Raw genomic sequence first — 17,508 nt, 5'->3', positions numbered from 1 at the left:
CTGAGTTCTGCCCTGGTTTGCTCCTGTGCAAATGCTTTCTCTCTGGGGAAATGAGCACAGCTCAAGGGGTTGCAGGAGCTTGAGCAGTAGTTCTGCCTTTACCACTGTTAGTGGCTTGGTTTTCTTGTGGTTTTTTTCCCCCCCTCTGTCCCCTCTGTAAAAGAGAGTGACTGTTTGCTACCTGCTGTTGCTGCTATTGTTCCACTGAAGTTGCCATCCCATGTATTTCCCCTGTGAAGTGCCCTCCCCCCCCTGGCCCCAGCAGGTGGGACCAAGGGGTGCAGGGCACCCACAGGAGGGAAAGCTGTTGTGGTCAGCAGGGTGATGCCTGAAGCAGTGCTGCTCCAGCAGCCTTTTCCTTCTCTTCTGGGTACATCCAGCAAAAAAGCTCTCTGACCCCTTCACCCCCAGAAACTGCAGTCCCCTGGTTGCTCCCAAACCATGGAGTTGTTTTCTACATGATCTACGAAGCCTGTCCTTCCATCTTCTCCAAAGAGAGAAGGCAGTTTGCCAACTCTGATGTGTCTTCTGCCTGCCAGGCAGGAGAGCACTAGCAGGGAGTAATGTAGTGAACAGAGCATCCTGCTGGGACAAGAGCAGAAAACACCCCCCAAAGCACCAGACTGGACCTTTAGCTTAGCCCTGGGACCCTTCTTGTATTCACTTCTCACCTGAATTGCTGTTGTTTAAACCTGTGCAAAGGAAGGAGAAGCTGAACCTGCTGCCTTCCCAGAGAGCTGACAGGAGTTGAGGTGCATTATGGGGATATGTCTCCCTGGCATGGATTGCCAGGATTGCTGCCAATGTCCTTCCTCACCAGCCTGTGTGTCCCTGCAGGTGACATGCAGCTTCATGCCTTGAATTTTCCTGCCTAGAGTGGGATCAGTTTTTGAGCCAACTCACCCAGCCTCTGTGACTGCTCCTGTTCCAGGTTACTTGGATTTAGCTCACACTGAGTGGAAATTTGAGGTTTCTTTGGCTGTCCTAAAATCAGAGCTGGTGGGGAGGGTGGATCAAAGCTGGTGATGGCTGAATGAGCTCAAACCTCTCAGGTATATTAGGCTGCAGGACTTCTGCATTGGTTTCTTGCTGAGTTTCTTGCTCTCACTTCTGTGACCTGCCCTGGTTTGGGGATGCAAAGTGTGCTGGTCAGGCACCAGGGACAGTGGATTGGGATGGGGGATTGAGGCTTGGCTCATGACTTTTCCCCAGCCTCCCTCACATCTCCATCATGTTTTTATTTCTCCTTGGCTTCTGTGGAAGCAGGATGAGAGTGGCCCTGGGCAGTGCCAGCAGATGTCCCTCCACAACAAGCTTGGGCCTGAAGGGCTGCTTTCCTTGGGATTTAGAGCAGGATTTTCACCTTTTTCCTTAGCCAACAGAGAAGAGTTTTTAAACTGAGCTCCTGTTGGTACTTCTCTGAAGACTCAGGGCTGAGCAGTGGCAGCAAAGCTGTCTGTGGGGCAGGAGCACACTGAATGGACAGCAGACACGAAAAGAGATGCTGCTGCTTGCACTGGGAGCCTGGCAGGGGTGGATGGAAGCTGATTTCAAACTGATTTCTGATGCTTTTTAACACTTCTCTGGCAGTCTTGAAGCCCCAGGTGTGCCATCAGCTTGGCAGGATGCCTGAGTACTTTGCACCTTGTGTCTCTGTGACTGAAAACAGCAGTGTGCTTTGCCTCTGCAGCTGATTCCTGGTAGCCCTGGAGTGGCAGCTGGTCACAAGTACAACTCATTTATGTAATGCCTCTGCACACTGGGAGAGGCTTTAGCAGAGACTGCAGATCTTCTACACCAGCAGCACCAACTTGAAGGTGGAGCAAGGATAGTTTGTGGGGAAAGACCTCAGACACCCAGCACAGCTCCCTGCTCAGCCATCAGCTTCCAGAGTGACCTTGAGTAAATTAATATTTCAGCACGGCCACTTCCTACCTTAGGCTCGCATTGAAGGGTCAATGGCATTTTCTGTTTGCTGGGTGTTTTAATTGCAGTCTGTCCTACTTCAAATCTGGGGCAAGGTCTGGAAGAGGGGACAGGGCAACACACACCCCAGGGATTCATGTCTGATGTGAGGAACTTTCTTTTTTTCTCGGTAACCTCAATTTCCTCACTGAGCAGTTCTTGTGTAAATAGATGACACTAATGGAAATGAGAACACCCCATCTGTGTGCAGTGGAGACAAACTGGGATTTTAAGACATCCCATTCCCTCCTTTTTAGAAGGGAGTGGAAAAGGCTGAAGTGGTTGTTCTGAAAATAAAGAGGTTTTACATTAGGACAGGCAGATGTCTCCAGCCCTGGAAGGAAGGGTGCTGAACCAGTCAGGAGCTGGTGGGCCCCAGGGAGGGGAAAATACAGTGGAGGGATGAGGGTGTCAGAGGGAGGCTAAGGTAGGGCTGTTTCTTCTGGTAGAACAGTCTACCAGTCTCTGGGCTGGCTTTCTGGCAGGAGAGAAGCAGCCTGGACCAGCCTGGCTTTCCGGTAGGAGAACAGCCCACAGATCTATTGCAATGGTCAGGGCTGCAGCTGTTGACTACGGACTTTCTGGGGTCCCCTCTGGTGCCTTTGCCCCATCCTCCAAGCTCAGAGAAGCTGCAGGTGTCATGGTCAGGGGAAATCTCTGCACACACCTCAGAAAATGTCTGGAAATCTTGGGGGACCTGCTGGAACCTCGGAGCTCTGCGAAGCCCCTGCTTCCTATCACCTGCCCTCAGGGTTAAGCCAGAGGCCCCTTTAGCCAATTGCAGCTTTTTCCAGCCACAGAAGCAAGCTCCAGGCCAGGGAGAAAATGCAGATGTTTCCCCTCCCTCTGTTGATTCTCCCTGGGGGCATTTTTGCATTACCTTTAAAAGCTGCAGAACCAGAGCAAAGTGCCTGTACTTTGTCTCAGGATGCCATCCCAGAAGCCGCCCAGGGTGAGAAAGGGGGTGTTTCTGCATATTCTCTTTCCTGTCCCTTTCTTTAAGAGGTCTGCTTGTTCCTTCTCCTGAGATCCCTTCAGTCTCATTGGCTTCTACCTGGCCCCCACGCCCATGGAAACTTTTATTTTTGTGTTTCCTCCTGGCATCTGCAAATATAACTGCGCAGCCTAAAAACAGCCGGGTTTTCCGGGGACAGCAGGGTGCCAGGACGCCGAAATCTTCTTTCCTCACATTTAGTTTTGATTTAAACACAGGAAGAAATAAAGACCCAGGCTGCAAATGACTAAGTGGTCAGTCTTAGGCCACATCTAGCTGATAAGCGTGGGGACTTTACAAGAACAAAGGGGGTTTTTTGCTGGTTTACTTCAAAGCAGTGTGGTGAGACGTTGCAGACCTTGCTGTGGGATGCCTGGGCTTAAACCTGGCTCTGGTCCTGCTGGGCTGAATGTGCCACAGAAAGATGCCTGCAGGGAGACTGTGTTTGACTCTGTGGATGAGGGGGGATCCTTTATAGAATCACAGAATGGTGAAGGTTGGAAGGGACCTTAAAGATCATCAGGTTCCAGCCTCCCTGCTCTGAGCAGGGACACTTCCCACTAGACCAGGCTGCACAAGCCTCATCCAACCTGGCCTTGAACACCTCCAGGGATGGGGCTTCCACAGCCTCCCTGGACAACCTGTTCCAGTGCCTTCCTACCCTCATGGTGAAGAATTTCTTCCTGATGTCTAATCTAAATCTCTCCTCTTTCAATTTAAAACTTTGCCCCTTGTCCTGTCACTGCCCTCTCTGGTGAAGGCCCCTCCTCAGCTTTCCTTTAGCCTGCCCTTATGTTGGAGCTGAACTCCTTTGGCCAAGAAACACTCCAGGAGACAGGTCACTTGTCCTGGGTGGCTCTCCCACTGCCCTTCTGCACAGCCCCCTCCTCTCTCTGCTTAATTTTGCATTAATGACCGCTGGCTTATTAGCAGCAGTAGCTAATTTCCTCCTGGTTTATCTGACACCTCTGGTATAAGGACACTTTGCATTTCTACAGCTCTTGCAACAGAGAAGGCCCCAGCTCTGTGGGGTGTTATCCAACCCCCTGCCTGGCCCCAGGAGGCAGAGAATTTGCATAAACCCTGTGCAATAAATAAGCAGGACAGGAATACAGGATTCCTCCCCAGATTAGGTGGCAGCTGCTGTGAGAGGCTGGACACCAACCTGCACCTGAGTTAGGTTCTGCCGTGCCCTTCAGAAGCTGCAGAGGCAGAGGACCCTGGATAGAGCACGAGCTGGGCTATGAAGGGCAGGGAGAGTTCCTGGGCTCTAGCACTAGTGCAGCAAACATCCCAACATGCTAAAAGCTGCCATGAGCCCACAGTGACCACCACTGTCCTTTCACCCTTCTGTCTGCCAAGAGGGCCAAAGAGATGGGAAAACAACACAGCTTTGTCTCTTGCTTTTGGTGTCTGGCAGCAAAAAAACTCTCTCAAAGTGTGGGGATCCTGGCTTGTCTGGAGGGAGGTGGCAGGTGCCTTCTGCTGTGGTGGCCTCAAGAGCTGTGCTGGGTAACTCACAGTCACACCATTGCTGAGCCCAAACGCTTTCTGTAGGACTGGGGTGGGGGATCCAGGAAATTCTGCATGATTTGGGCATGGATGCCATGTAGGACACACACAATTCATTGGATTGTCTCATCTCTTGCCTCTAAGGCCGAGTGAACCCTAAGATGCTCCTTTCAGGGGCAATAAATGTTTTTTTTTCATTGAACAATTTGGCTTTAATCTTGCCTTGGACCCAGAGGTGTGAGGGAAACTGCAGGGATGTTCTCTGTTGCCAGTATCTTATGGATGAGCAGTGCTGTGGGAATCCTGTTTCCCACTGGCACCAGTGGCCACACGAGGAAATGGGAAAAGCTCAAACCACTGCAGAGGGAGCAAGGTGGATTTTATCCGAGGACTCAAAACTGGGTGCTGGGCTGAAATCCCAGTGAGGAGGCTAAAATCTTGGCTGGAAGGTGGAAGGGAGAGTGTCCTCTTTGGCTTTTTGTTATGGAGTGAAAAGGATGAAAGAGTAATAAATGAGGGAGTAGGAGAGCAGGTTTGCACATCCTGGGGGGATGGAGTTAGCACCTTGGTCCAGGAAGCCAAACCCCATCTTTCCTGCCAATTTCCCTCCCCATTTCCAGGCAACACCCTTTCTAGCAGGGAGTCGGGACGTGGCTGTGAGGGCTCCCTGCGGATTGTGCGCAGGAGGGATCGGCTGGCGGGAACAGCTCTGCCCGCTGGGCCAGCTCAGCTGCAATCACTTGGGGGAGGAATAATTTGGGGAGAATTGGAGCCATTCTTCCCTGCAGGTGCTATGCTGAGCTGCAGGGGGGTCCCGGGCTGGATCCTAAAGCTCAGTCCCAAGATCTCTCTCCATCCATTTACATTCCAAACAAACTCTCAACAGAAACTCGCTGGTGCTTGTGCCGTACACCGGGGCCAAAGTCAGTTGTGGTGTAAGCAGGTGCCTCTGTAAGAAGTGCAGCCAGTTGTACCAGCCTCCCCTGCCTTCCCTCCACATCCTTCTCTGATTAATTGGTGAGTTTTATCACATGGGATCCTCCCTCATCCTCCCCCTCTCTCCCCGTGTTTGTTTCCAGCCGTTGCTGGGCAGAAGGCACAGCAGAGGACAGGGGGGATGGACAAGTTGTGTGTGAAGCAGCCTGTGAGGAACCAAAGCTCTGTGGGGTTAGATTTGTTCTCACTGGCAGTACCAGACCAAGGTACTCTCCTTGATTCCCTGCATCCCTGTGACTTCCCTGGCTTCTGCATCCATCAGAACAGCCTAAGGAAGGTCCTGGCTGTTGCCTTCTGGAGCTTGCCAGTTCTTTGTTATCTACACATCATCTAGCAGTGCATGTGCTGTTTATAGTAACCTGGCAGTGCAGCAGGAGCTATTTTCTGTGCCAAACTAACAGGTTAGGACACAGCCCTCCAGAGGAGAAGCAGAGCAGCAGATGCCTCTCTCTGCTAGTGATGAGGATACAGATGTGCTGGGCTGGGGTGATAAAGCAGTGTTAGGATCCAGCCTCCATCCCCAGAGCTGAGCAGGAGCCCGGTCTGAGCTGGCAGTCTGACCCCACAGCTGTGGTCACACAGCTCTGCCCATCCCCCAGGTTCCTGCTTCCTGGTTGGGTAGGAGGATGCTCCAGGTCCTGCAGGGTTAGCCCAGGAGCTGGTTTCAGGCACTGCTGCATCTGAGCTTTCAGCATGGAGACATCTGCAGGTCCATATACCTTGCCTCTGCTCCTGCTCAGGGGTCCCCAAGGCCAGGAGAGCTCCATTTTTAGAAGCATCTTTGCAGTTTCTTAGGAAGCATCAAGTCCCCTGGTTTTCCTGGTAGCACCATGGGACTTTCAGAGCTTGTACGGGTGGCTGTGACACTGGAAATCTTAGCTTAGGGCAGCTGTCACTCATGGGTGGCACGTTGGTATGTGCTCTAGAAGCTCTTGAAGTGAATGAACAGGCTCTCATTGAGGCTGGAGGCAGCCAGAGGTCTGAATGGGCAGTGGCTGCTCCCCTGGTGGCATGTCAGCAGCTGCTGCTAGGTGTCAGGGGGCTGAATTCCTCCTTGACATGTTTAATATTTGCCACTAGCTCAGCCCCAAGTGCTCACATTCCTCTCTTATTAGCTGAAGACACAACCCACTCTCGTAGAGCAAATAAAACCCTGGCCCAGCTTCTGGGTTGTGCAAGGACTGAGGACATCAAGAAACACTGTGTGCTTGTGTCCAGCCTGCCAGGGAGCGTGGACTGCAGCACTCTGTGCTGGGCAGGAACTAAGGGCCTTCCCGAGGAAGAAAATCAGGGTCCTGAGGAGCTGCAGGGGAAGCTCAGGGCTGGAGCTGTTCCTTTTTTTCGTTTACAACCAGAGCTGGAAGAAATGAGCCAAATTATTTTTCACCAGACAATCCAAAGTGGTGTTTTCTGACCTTGCCATGGCTGGTAATGACATTGTTTGAATGTCAGAATACGTTTAGTAAGAGTGGAGGAACTTTGATTTAATTAAATAAACCAATTAATTTGCTTTACTTGAGGACCAAAAGCCTCGTAATTAAAAGTTTCTCATTGTTGCCATGAACCAACAAACGTCTGTTCCCAAGGTACTTGTGCACATCTAACAACCCATTTCCATGTTCCTCTGAACCAGCTCCGAGCAGCTAACTCCATGCAAGGAGAAAAGGAATCAACAGGAATTCTGGCTTCCTGATTTTCTTCCAGCCCTGCCTCCAGTTGGAGTATTAAGTGTCCAAGGCTTTGAATAAAAGGGTCACCCACGACGCAGGGTCGGAGGGGAGCCGGGGTAATCTGAAGCTGGAATCTCGGGTGGGAAAAGGGGATGTGAAGAAAGAAGCTGAAATGGCAGCAAGGGAGCAGTGGGGGAGGAGACCCCTGTTGGGAGACAGGGAGGGTCTGTGCAGACCCCAAGCACTTGATTTGTGACCATTAAACATAATTTGCTCCTTTGCTGTCAACTCTGATGGCAAAACTTCTGCCTAGCCAGTGGCTCCTGGGTGCAGCCATTACCTGTGGTGGCTCCTGTCCCCATAGCTCCCCAAGGAGGTGACACCTGTCCAGGGCTACAGGAATGGCTCTTCTCTTTGTCTTGGTGCCATGTGTCTGGTTACAGCACCTAAGCCTTTCTTGGGTTACAAGGCTGTGCAGTGTCAAGTGATCCTGGCTGCTGAGCGCCACATTTCTCCAGCCTAACTCCTGCCACAGGCAGTTTCTCTTGCTCCAAAATCCCTTTTCCCAGTCCTGTATCCCAACAAATTTAGGTCTTTCCCAGAAATGAGCTTGTAAAGGATGGGGTGGCCAGGTTGGAGGCAACTGGCTGGGTCTCACAGGTTTGGATGTAAGACATTTCAGGTCTCTTGGGCACTTCTGTGTCCCTGCATTTGCAGTGACAAGCAAATACATGCATGGAATTGGCCAGAGGTGCTGGAAAGCAGCTGAGCACGGCAGGGACAGACAGGACAGCCAAACAGAAATGGGCTGCTCTGAGCCCTGCTGCAGAGCCACTGCCTTCCTACAGCCCCCCAGGAAATCCACTGGAGCCATTAAACTGTCCTGGAGTCTGTGCAGCTTCTCCTGGTTATGCTGCCTAACCCCTCACAAGAGACTGAGCAACTAGGAAAGCAGCCCAGATGAACACCTGCAGAAGTCCAGCTGGTGTCACCACAGAAAGAAGCCCACTGTGGGAAGCACTGTGCAGAAACCCTTCTTTCCAGCCCTTCCCTTGGCTTCTGCCAGAGCCACAGTGGTTTCCACCCCCAGGCTCTCATCTAGGTTCAGAACGGACGCCAGTAAGCGGAGAAGCAGCTTAATTTATTTATGGGGTGCATTAACATTTATTCAGCTGGTTGCTGTGCATGGAGGAAGGTGGCAACATGATAGGTGCCAGCCATTCCCCCTGCTGCCAGGGAGCTGGGGCTCGCTCTTTGCAGGCAGCCACAGACTCTTCCAGAACATGGAGCTGAGCAAATGTGATGCTGCTTTGCTAAGGGGGTAGGAAAGGAGGAGTGTCCTGCTCCCATGACAGCCAGGAAGCTCCACCAAGGACAGCTGAGCATCTAGAAAGTGTACCCAGCTCTGACAAGCTCTGGTAGAGGAAGATATCTCAGGGCTTTAAGCCAATTTCTTTGCAGAACTCCCCAGTGACTTTGGTTATCTCTCTGCACCCCTCTGTGCTCCCCACAGTGAAGGAGACACGGTGCCATGCCAGGTACTTGATGATAAGGGCAATTAAAGTAGGCCAAGGGTGACACTAGGGCAGCCACCTTTCCTACCCCTCACAAGCTGTGAAGCTGTGTCCTGTGCAGACCTACGTGGCCCTGTGAGTGTCACTCTGTGTCTTTGAATCCCCCAGAGCATATCCCCACTTGTCATCCAGCTGGCTTTCTCTGCACAGCCTGGAGCTGCTGCTCAGCTTCAGCCTCGCCACAATGCTTTTATTTATCCCTCCCCAGAGTCTCACCTGAGGTGGCTTTAACACTGCCAGTAAATCCCTGTGGATGCTGGGGACACCTTGGCTCTCAGACAGCAGTCATGTCCCTGCAGCTGGCACTCCAGTTGTGTTAGGCCAGTAATGAGGGCTCAGACTGGGCCTGCATGTAGAGCCCAAGTCCCCGAGCTGCTGGCTCAGCACCTGCCTTCCTTCCTCCCATCCCCTGTGGCCAGAGGCACTCACCCTATTGCAGAAGAAACATCTTAAGAAAGGTAAAACTAAGGCCTCATTCACCTGGGGATGATCTTTAGCCATCTGTGTGCATTGGAGCATGTGTGTACCTTGCCCAGTGGGCTTTAAATGCAGGAGATCTCTGTGTGCTGGGAATCTGGGAGTTGTTGCACTCCTTTCTTTGGCAGCATGTACAGGCTGAGGGCCCAGCCTGCTCACACGGGGGGGAAATGGAAGTGTGGAGAGCCCTGTAAGCTCTGAACATCCCTTAGCAGCATCATAATCACATAAGCAAGGCCAGCTTGGCTTGATGTGATTTGTTTTGTTATGAAACATAATTCTCCCTGGAATTTGAGTTCTTGCCTGCCTTCCACCCCCGAGTGTGCCAGCTCACAGCAGAAATTAATGCTGGGGGAGGGAGGATCTGAGTGTGAATACTGGTTTGACAGATGCTGAGTGTCCTGTGACAAAGGCTCCCTGCATGAGTGGAGCAGGTTTCAAGTTCTGCCAAGCAAAACCCCTGTGGGTGTCCTCATGCAGGGCTGGCTGAGCCACCTATTCACACTGGGAATTACTGGAGCCCTTGGAAATCAGCAGTGGCAGGGAAATAACTGGCAGCTGATATGTCCCTCTTGAGGGTTTGGCCAATGGATTTACAGTCCCCATTTAAGGTTTGCTGGAATCCAGTCAGAGAGGTCCCATCCCTGGTGAAATTTGCTTTTTGGGGTGTGTAAAAACGTAAAAGATGGAACTTGGTGTTGAAAAGGACTTATTTGAGAAATGGTGTTTGTTTCCAAGACAATTTCTCAGCCTTGGTGGTGGGGGCTGGTGCTGAGGCACCAAGCCAACCTGGAGCTCCTGGTTAGATCCCACCCCAACACCCTGACAGTTCAGAGCCTTGGGCTGCCTCTGCCCCTGGGTGCCACCCTGCACACGTGCCATGTTCCCAGCGCAGTTTTGAGCTCTCAGTTTCATTTTCACAGGTCTCTTTATGATTCTCTGTTTACCTGGCAACTATTTCCTGCTGCCCCTGGCCAGGCCCACAGCAGCGTTCAGTGCACAGCAGCAGCAGTGCTGCTGCTGGAGGAGCTGATCTGAACTAGCAGTCCTGTGTGCAAAGTGGAGCAGCACCCAAGCATTTCCACATCTCATCCTCTTGATTCTTTCTAGGCTTATCATGTGTCCTTTCACCTCCAGACAAGCGACTCCCACCGTTCAAACCCCCACTTGGCACCTGCCCATCGTGCAGCATCCAAGGCCAGTAGCAAAATGCCAGTAACACCAAATTTCTGTTCTACTTGAATCCCCATGTTTCAATTCTTTGCAGCTAATCAACCTCAACAATGACTTTGTTTAGCACTCATCCATTAAGTAGAGCCCCCACCTTCCCACCAGCATTCACTTCTCCCCAGGCAAGACAAGTCACTTGTAGGACACTGCTCTGGGCCATTCCGCACCAATAAACCTCCAGCCAAAACACCTGCAGCACCCAGAGTCCCTTCCCAGGGACAAAGAGATTTCTGATCAAGTATAAGCTCTCCAACAAGGGGCACACATGGCCTGTTTGCACCCAAAAAGAAAGCATCAACCAGGCAAATCCACAGCTCAGGTGGGAGAGTCTGCAGGCTTGGACTCCCCAAAAGTCACTAGTGTTGTCCCAGACAAAGCCCCATCTTTTTCTCCAGGGAGTGACTGAGGGAGGTGACATCTCAGTGACTTTCTGCTTGTCCTGCCCACCCCACAGGCCAGGTCTTCTTCACCTGGGATACATTAAGAGAGCTGCTGTGATCAGGAATAACTGGTATTGATGCCTCAATGTTCTCTGTGGCTCCTCTGGAGCTGGGCTGGTTTGTAACCAAGCTGCAGCTCAGGCTCTGCACCAGCACCCATCCTGCCTGTTCCCTTCCAAAGAGCCAAAGGGCACTGGAGTTTTTGTGGTTCACTGAGTAGTTAGAAGAGGATAATCATTAACTTGCTGGGGACAGCCTTTCTTTTGTTAGGCCCTTTATCAGGTTATCTTGCTAACATAACTGGAGAGGATCTGGGCGGGTGTGACAGGAAGTTTATCTGTTCCCCAAAATCACAGCTGTCTCCAGGTGGTGGCACAGAGGTGAGCTGTGTTTTTGCTGCCATGCCAGCCCAACCTGTTGCGTGTGGAGGTCTGGATTCACGTGGCTTTGATCGACTTCCAGCCCGAAACTCCCCAACAGCCACATCCAGATCTCCAGAGCTGCTTTTGCTGTAGGAAACCTTAGATGTGCTTGTGGGCACGACTCACCATACAGGTCCTTTGCGCTCAGCTTGGCAGCTCCGTCTGCTCTGCCCATGCTGCCACTGCAAGAGAAGGAAGGTACCAATAACCCATCAGCTCTTGGATCTTTCCAACACCTGCTTTCACACTGCAGCTCATCAGTACAGCAACCCTGCAGCCATCCCCAGGGGAACCAGCCCTGCCCTCCTCCTCACGTCCATCAGACGTGGTACCACTTGGAATTGCCAGGAAAAGCATTTGCTTCTCTGACTGTGCTGGTGGCTCTGGCTGCAACCCAAGCTGTTATCCACACCGTGGGCACGTGTCACTAAACCCAGCAGCCAGAAACAGGAGACAGAGAAGCCCGTCTGGGCCTGTCCCCACTAGAGTTACCTTCACACCCTGTGTCCCCTGGAAGGATGTGGTGGCTTCTGGAGCAGCTGTTTTAGGGACAGCAGCTCCCAGTGACCCATAAATGAGGTTGTTACAGGGGGCAGTGCAGGTAAATGACCCCTCTGTGTGGTACCTGAGGCAGTGAAAGTGCCAAGGTTAAGATTTCTCGTTAATGGATCCTTTTGAGATGTCCTCCTTGAAGGCAGGTGTAGAACATGGTCATATGTAAAAATGCAGAAGGGCATAGTTGTGTTTAAGCACTTGAGTTTTGGGGTGTCAGGTCTCTAAGGGTGGGTGACACCCACTGCAGGGCCATCCCCTTGTGCCTGGGTTGTGCACAGCCAGCAGGTAATGTTTCTCCAGCTCAGGCCTGGCAGGGGAGGATCAAAACAGGACCTCTAGGTTTCAGATACTGTGGTCAGGCTGTTGTGCAGGGTGCAATGAGCCAGTGGGTGCCCAGTGGCTCCTTTCTGCTCTGTCACCATGTCCCCCTGAGGGCAAGCAGTGGTTCATGGTGCTTATACACTTACACCCTGCTCTCCAGAGACAAGGAGCATGCAGGAAGGAGGGAGACAGAGCTGGTGGCTCTGGCTCCATCAGGAAGCTGTGGGCTGCTGTGAGCCCCAAGCTGCAGGTGGAGGAGCTCCCAGTGCCCCTCTCATCTCTCTGTCCATGAAGTGGCATTAACAAGCCACAGCATGCAGGGCATGAGAGGTGAGAGGCAGTTGTGCTGGCTATGTCTACAGCTTGTGAGGTGCCCAGGAAGGGTGAAACAAATAACAGGGACATGAAGGGAAAGTGGGACCACCTGGAGATGCCCCTGGGTGGTAGGAAGGAGTGTGGGGCCAGCAGTGAGGCCCACCATGGAGATCCTTACTTTGATGAGCCAGGGTTGCTGTTGAGGGATCCCTTGAGACTCATGTCGCTTCACAGGACAGGCAACTGCAGCAGAAGCAGAAGAGACAGAGTTTAGTGACCAGAAACCACTCCATCAGATGGTTTATCCATGTGTGTGCTGCCCTTCCCACCTCTGGCTCAGGGTCTCTGAGCAGCAAGCAAGCAGGGTGGGCAGACCAGAGCAGCCCCATGAGCACAACTGGGTTTTTCTGCCACTCTCTGCCCTGGTAGCTCAGAGAGGTGGCTCAGACACCTCTGAAGGTGACCCATCCCAGGCTGTCCACCTCTTCCCCATCCCTTCCAGACTTTGTGGCATTTCAGCACGTCTCTTCCCAGCAAAGCTGGGACTGCACTTCAGCAGGGGCTGGTGTGGCCTTTGCCTTTCTGGTCTCTCAGAGGCCATCAACAGCCAGGCAGCTCCCTGTGGCCACGGGCTGAACTGTCAGTGTCCTGAGGAGTTTTTTGTGCTTATAGTGCCATGATCTTCTGTTATGTTGTGATTTTGAGCTTTGGGCCAGCTGTTAAAGGACCCTGAGGAGAGGGTATTGCACAGGGAAAGGTAACATCATGGAGAATGCTGCTCCACTGGCAGGATGAGGATGGAGAGAAGTTTGCTGGGATGGCTGAGGGGGAGGGGCAGACAGGCTCTGCTCACAGGTTTTTTTTACCTCCTCTTTCAGATGAGAATTATAAATAATATGAGAGAAGAATATGAGATATCCAGGCACTGCTCTGAGAGCAGACTGCAAAGGGGTGGGGGGGGACAGGACGGGACAGGAGGCAAAAAAGGTATAATACAATCTCAGGGGATGCTTTGTATTGGAATCCAAGGTATTGACCTCTGCTCCAGTGCAGGAGTTGAAGGAAAGCCAAGACAAAGGCTTTGGGCTTTTTACTTGCTTTTGAAAAGCTCGAGGGGCACCTGCCCACGGGCTGGGTGCTCAGGGCTGCCCTTTTGCTTTGCCTGGGCAGGACTCTGCTCACTTCATAGTAAGGCTGTCAGAATTCAAAGGCATGGCTTTAAAGTACTCGGTGTTGGCCTGAAGGAAGAAATTTCTCAGTGTTTTTGGTGGGTTTTCCTGCCAGGGGACCTGTGGATGTGCTTGGTGTGTGCCGTGGGCTGCGTGACAGCTGCCCCTGGCAGGCAGCAGAGAGAGCTGCCTCATGGAGGTTCTTCTTAACTGAGCTTGGGCTAAGGTCTGTGTAATCCCTGGGGAATACTTTGGAGTAATCCCTGGCACCTGGGATTTCCCCTCTGGAGGCTGGTTATCTCTGCTTCAGGGCTCCTTGTATCCATTTTTATTCCTTGTGTTGGAAACATTCGTGGTCTTTTGCTCAGTGAGTTTCACCCTGCGGGGAGGGTGGCTCTAGAGATTTCTCACTGATTCTAACAAACCTGCATGCCTGTCTGAGGGACATATTTTGTGGAGATCCAGCTCTCCTGACAAAGAACAGGGGATGTGCATGTGCTGTGGCACTGCACAGCCACACAGGGGTATGTGCCCTGTGGTTTGGGCTCAACCTTGCAGCCTCTAGCCTGTTTTGTGGCACAGTAATGCTCCTTAGCACTGAGACAGTGCTGGCAATTACCTGGAAGTGCATTTGGTAGGTCATCTCTTAAATTCTTCCTTTTTTGGCTCTCTCATGGTGGATACCAAAGTCCATGCACACACACGTAAATTCATATAAACGTAGGAATAGAAACTTGGTGTTTTGCCAACTGCTCTGAGCGTAATAAAACCCGTCCCTGTGCCTGAGCTTGGGTACCTGTGAATTTTTTCCTCTGTTAATTGCTGTCTGCTGGTTTCCTTTTACAGTCTTCAAACTGTCCCTATCTCCCAGATCTCTTTGTGCATTAGCATAAGATACCTAGAAGGGGGAATGTGCTCTAATAAACCCAGCTCTGGGCAGTTTACTTTACACCACCTGATCACGTCAGCCCAGGGCTGATGACCAGAGCTGGGGGGAGACTCCATGGCAGTGGCAGAAGTTGCTGCTCAGCTTCCTGGGTGAAGTGGGACTGGCCACAAAATGAGCCAGTTCTTTATCTCAAGGTAGTTAATAGGTACTGATGGGACGAGCTGGGCTCCCCAGAGCAAGGTAGGATGAGTTCCCATGTGGCTTGACTGGTTGAAATGCGACCAGACCTCTGGGTGCCAGAATGACTTGCCATGGTGCTGCTCCACATGTGTGGTGGGAACAACCACCACCCAGCAGAAAGGTTTTAAAGGTTTTATGCCATTTGTGGTCCTGTTGCCACCCTAACACTCAAATCTTCTTCCTGCCCAAGCAGAATCACTGACATTTCAGTGAGGGGCTGGTTGTAAGGTCATAGAATCAATCATAGAATGGGTTGAGAGGGAGCTGGAAGATCAGTATTTGTAACATCCCAGGGCCCCTCTCCCTTCACCCAGCACCCCCAGGACATTGTCCTCTCTTCCTGCACCCAAAGGAAGCCATGAAACTGGAAGTATCACCAGCCCCTGCCAAGTCAGCAGGTCCTTATCCAGCTGGGCCCCCTTCTTTTTCTTGATTCATGCTGTTTTCATTCTTTAACCTTTGCTTAGTTCTTCCTGCTGCTTTAAGGGCCGTGTCTGTGCTCAGTCGTGTGCTCATGGAAACGTGGGTCTGGTGTGATGCTGACCCCATTAAACCAGGACAGAGCCTCACTCCAGAGCTTGTAATTCAGTCTGAAAATGCCTGATATTAATTGCATCCTCACTGGCAGACTGGGGGCTTATGAGTGTTTGTGAGAGAGAGAGGATTTCACCTTTAAGTGTGGATGGAGCCAAAGACAAGTCAAGAGGTGAGATGGGGTCGTGGATCCCTGGGGGGATCCCTAAGGGCTCTGACAGGCTGCAAACACTGACGTGTGTTGTCTTCTCCCTGTGTCATTCCAACTGTGGGTCACGCTTCCCTGAGTCAAGGGCTCCTGATCTCTCTTATCTCCCTGGAGGGAGTGGCTGCTCTCTCCTCCTCCTGAGCAGGAACAGGAAGGGGAGCGAGAGGCAAGTTTGGCCAGATGTTGTGTGGCTGTGCAGGGGGTGCCCTGCACTCAGCCTCATCAAATCCAGGTTGCAGACCATCACCCACTCTTCTGAGGGTGCAGGACAGTGTTTGTCTATGGGTTGCCAAGGAGCCAGCTAGGCCTGGAATGGTGTTTAATGGGGTGGGGGCTCCAGCAGCTGAGCCAGGCTTAAAGTGTGCCCACAGGGACAAACAGCAGCACTGCACTTGTGCTGGGGGGACTTTCTTAAGGGGAAGCTCAAGTGCCTGGTTAAAGCCTGGCACTGTGACCATCCCCGGGCAGGAGATCCCATGTGCTGAAGCAGAGGGCATTGGAGAGGCCAGCAGAAGTCAATGCTAAAGAACATCAAGGTGGGTGAAGTCATATTGTACTTTAAAGCAAAGGAAATCTCACTCCCTGATTTTTCCAGACAGTCTTATCCTTGGAGGTCAGATATCCTCCCAAAGACACACGGAGTCAGGAGTCAGCCTAGCATTGTTGTCTGTGCTACACTTCTGTACTTTATAGCAAATGGAAACGGGCCATACATTGTTTTGGCTTTCTTTGAGTCTCTTTGAAGGAGGAGCTGCCACACTGCAAGGGTGGAGAAGTTCTATGGGAAGGGAAAGAATAACGGGCCTCTTCTCTGGGACCTGATCACTCCTATTGTTGTACATTATTTTTATTAGGAATACTTCTCCCTTGTCTGCTGTGGCCATTCATTTTTGTGCTTCTAGCAAATGGAAAGGGATTGTGCAAACTTCTGGACTTTGGGTGAAGATTGGACAGCTTGAAATTGTGAAATGCTGGTGTGGTTTTTTAGGGCTATTATTATAATCACTGTTAATAACAATAGCAGCAGTTTGTGGGTGTTTTTCATCATGGGTCTAAGAGTACCTTTAAGAGGATGATGTGGCAGAGTGGGCTGGAGAAAGTGGGTTGGTGTCAGAGGCTGTTAGATGATATTATTGTAGTGGTGAAATGCTGAGCAAAACACAGAATCACAGAATCACCAAGGCTGGAAAAGACCTTTAAGATCATCAAATCCTGACCCAACACAACAGCTTTGCTGGAACAACAGTAGAAAAACATGGCAAAAAACCCCAAAATCTTAAAAAGCGACAAGCTACCTAGCAGGAACAGGAAGTTTTTCCTAGCATGGTCTATCCTATTTCTTACAGACCTTGTCTTTGTTTCCATCACTCATCCCCTTGAAATCTGCCTGGTGTGATGGGACTTGATGCCCACAAGCTCGTATTGACACGTGTTTACTGACACTGAGGGTTTAACCAACGTGGCACAAAAAGGGTCAAATAAGGTTTGATGTCTGTGGTCTCAAGCCTTTCTTGGCTGGGTTGGATCACCTGGAATGATGCCAACCTGCAGAGTGGTCCCTAAGGCCCCGTCAAGTCGCCCTGAAGGTGGTGGTGGGGAACAGCTTCGTGTGGCAGCACTCGAGAAGGTGGTGAGGGAAGGCTCTGCTCCAAGGCCATTCTGGGCTTGGGCACTGGTGAAATCTCTGTGATGGAAACACTGCCCAGGGGTCCTGCCTGGGGTGGGAGGGGGCAGGTTTGAGCAGGGTGCTGCTGTCCCTGTGCCAACTGGATGGGTCAGGCAGAAATGCTAGATTAGCAAAAGCCTCGGCCAGTAACATAAAGCGTCAGTTAGAAACATTAGCTCCCACCACATGATGTTATCTTCTGAACTTCCCAGGGCAACAAAGCACTGTCTGTCAGGGCTGCTGGGTGTTTGATAAGGGAATGGCATGCTGGTGAAAGCTGTTGGGTGGACTCTTACAAAGACAGACTGAGAAAGTTGGGGGTGTTCAGGCT

The 17,508-nt window shown here is 51.6% G+C and overlaps 1 protein-coding gene and 1 long non-coding RNA gene across 2 annotated transcripts in view; one reads left to right on the top strand and one right to left on the bottom strand.

Annotated features, from left to right (window-relative positions):
- The window catches only part of LOC127385135 (uncharacterized), a 58,610-nt gene that overhangs the window by 16,182 nt on the left and 24,920 nt on the right, over positions 1 to 17,508 (top strand). The window lies entirely within an intron of this gene.
- EPS8L2 (EPS8 like 2) overlaps positions 1 to 17,508 on the bottom strand; it is a 56,564-nt gene that overhangs the window by 24,916 nt on the left and 14,140 nt on the right. Inside the window, exons 2-3 of the mRNA XM_051620547.1 lie at positions 12,650 to 12,714; positions 11,407 to 11,462 (exon numbers count right to left, since the gene is read on the bottom strand). Coding sequence (XP_051476507.1) covers positions 11,407 to 11,462; positions 12,650 to 12,693 — 100 coding nt within the window. The 5' untranslated portion in view covers positions 12,694 to 12,714. The remainder of the gene's footprint in view (positions 1 to 11,406; positions 11,463 to 12,649; positions 12,715 to 17,508) is intronic.

This window comes from Apus apus, chromosome 5, assembly GCF_020740795.1.
Source record: "Apus apus isolate bApuApu2 chromosome 5, bApuApu2.pri.cur, whole genome shotgun sequence".
Taxonomy (NCBI): domain Eukaryota; kingdom Metazoa; phylum Chordata; class Aves; order Apodiformes; family Apodidae; genus Apus; species Apus apus.
This window is presented reverse-complemented; position numbering and strand designations above follow the sequence as displayed.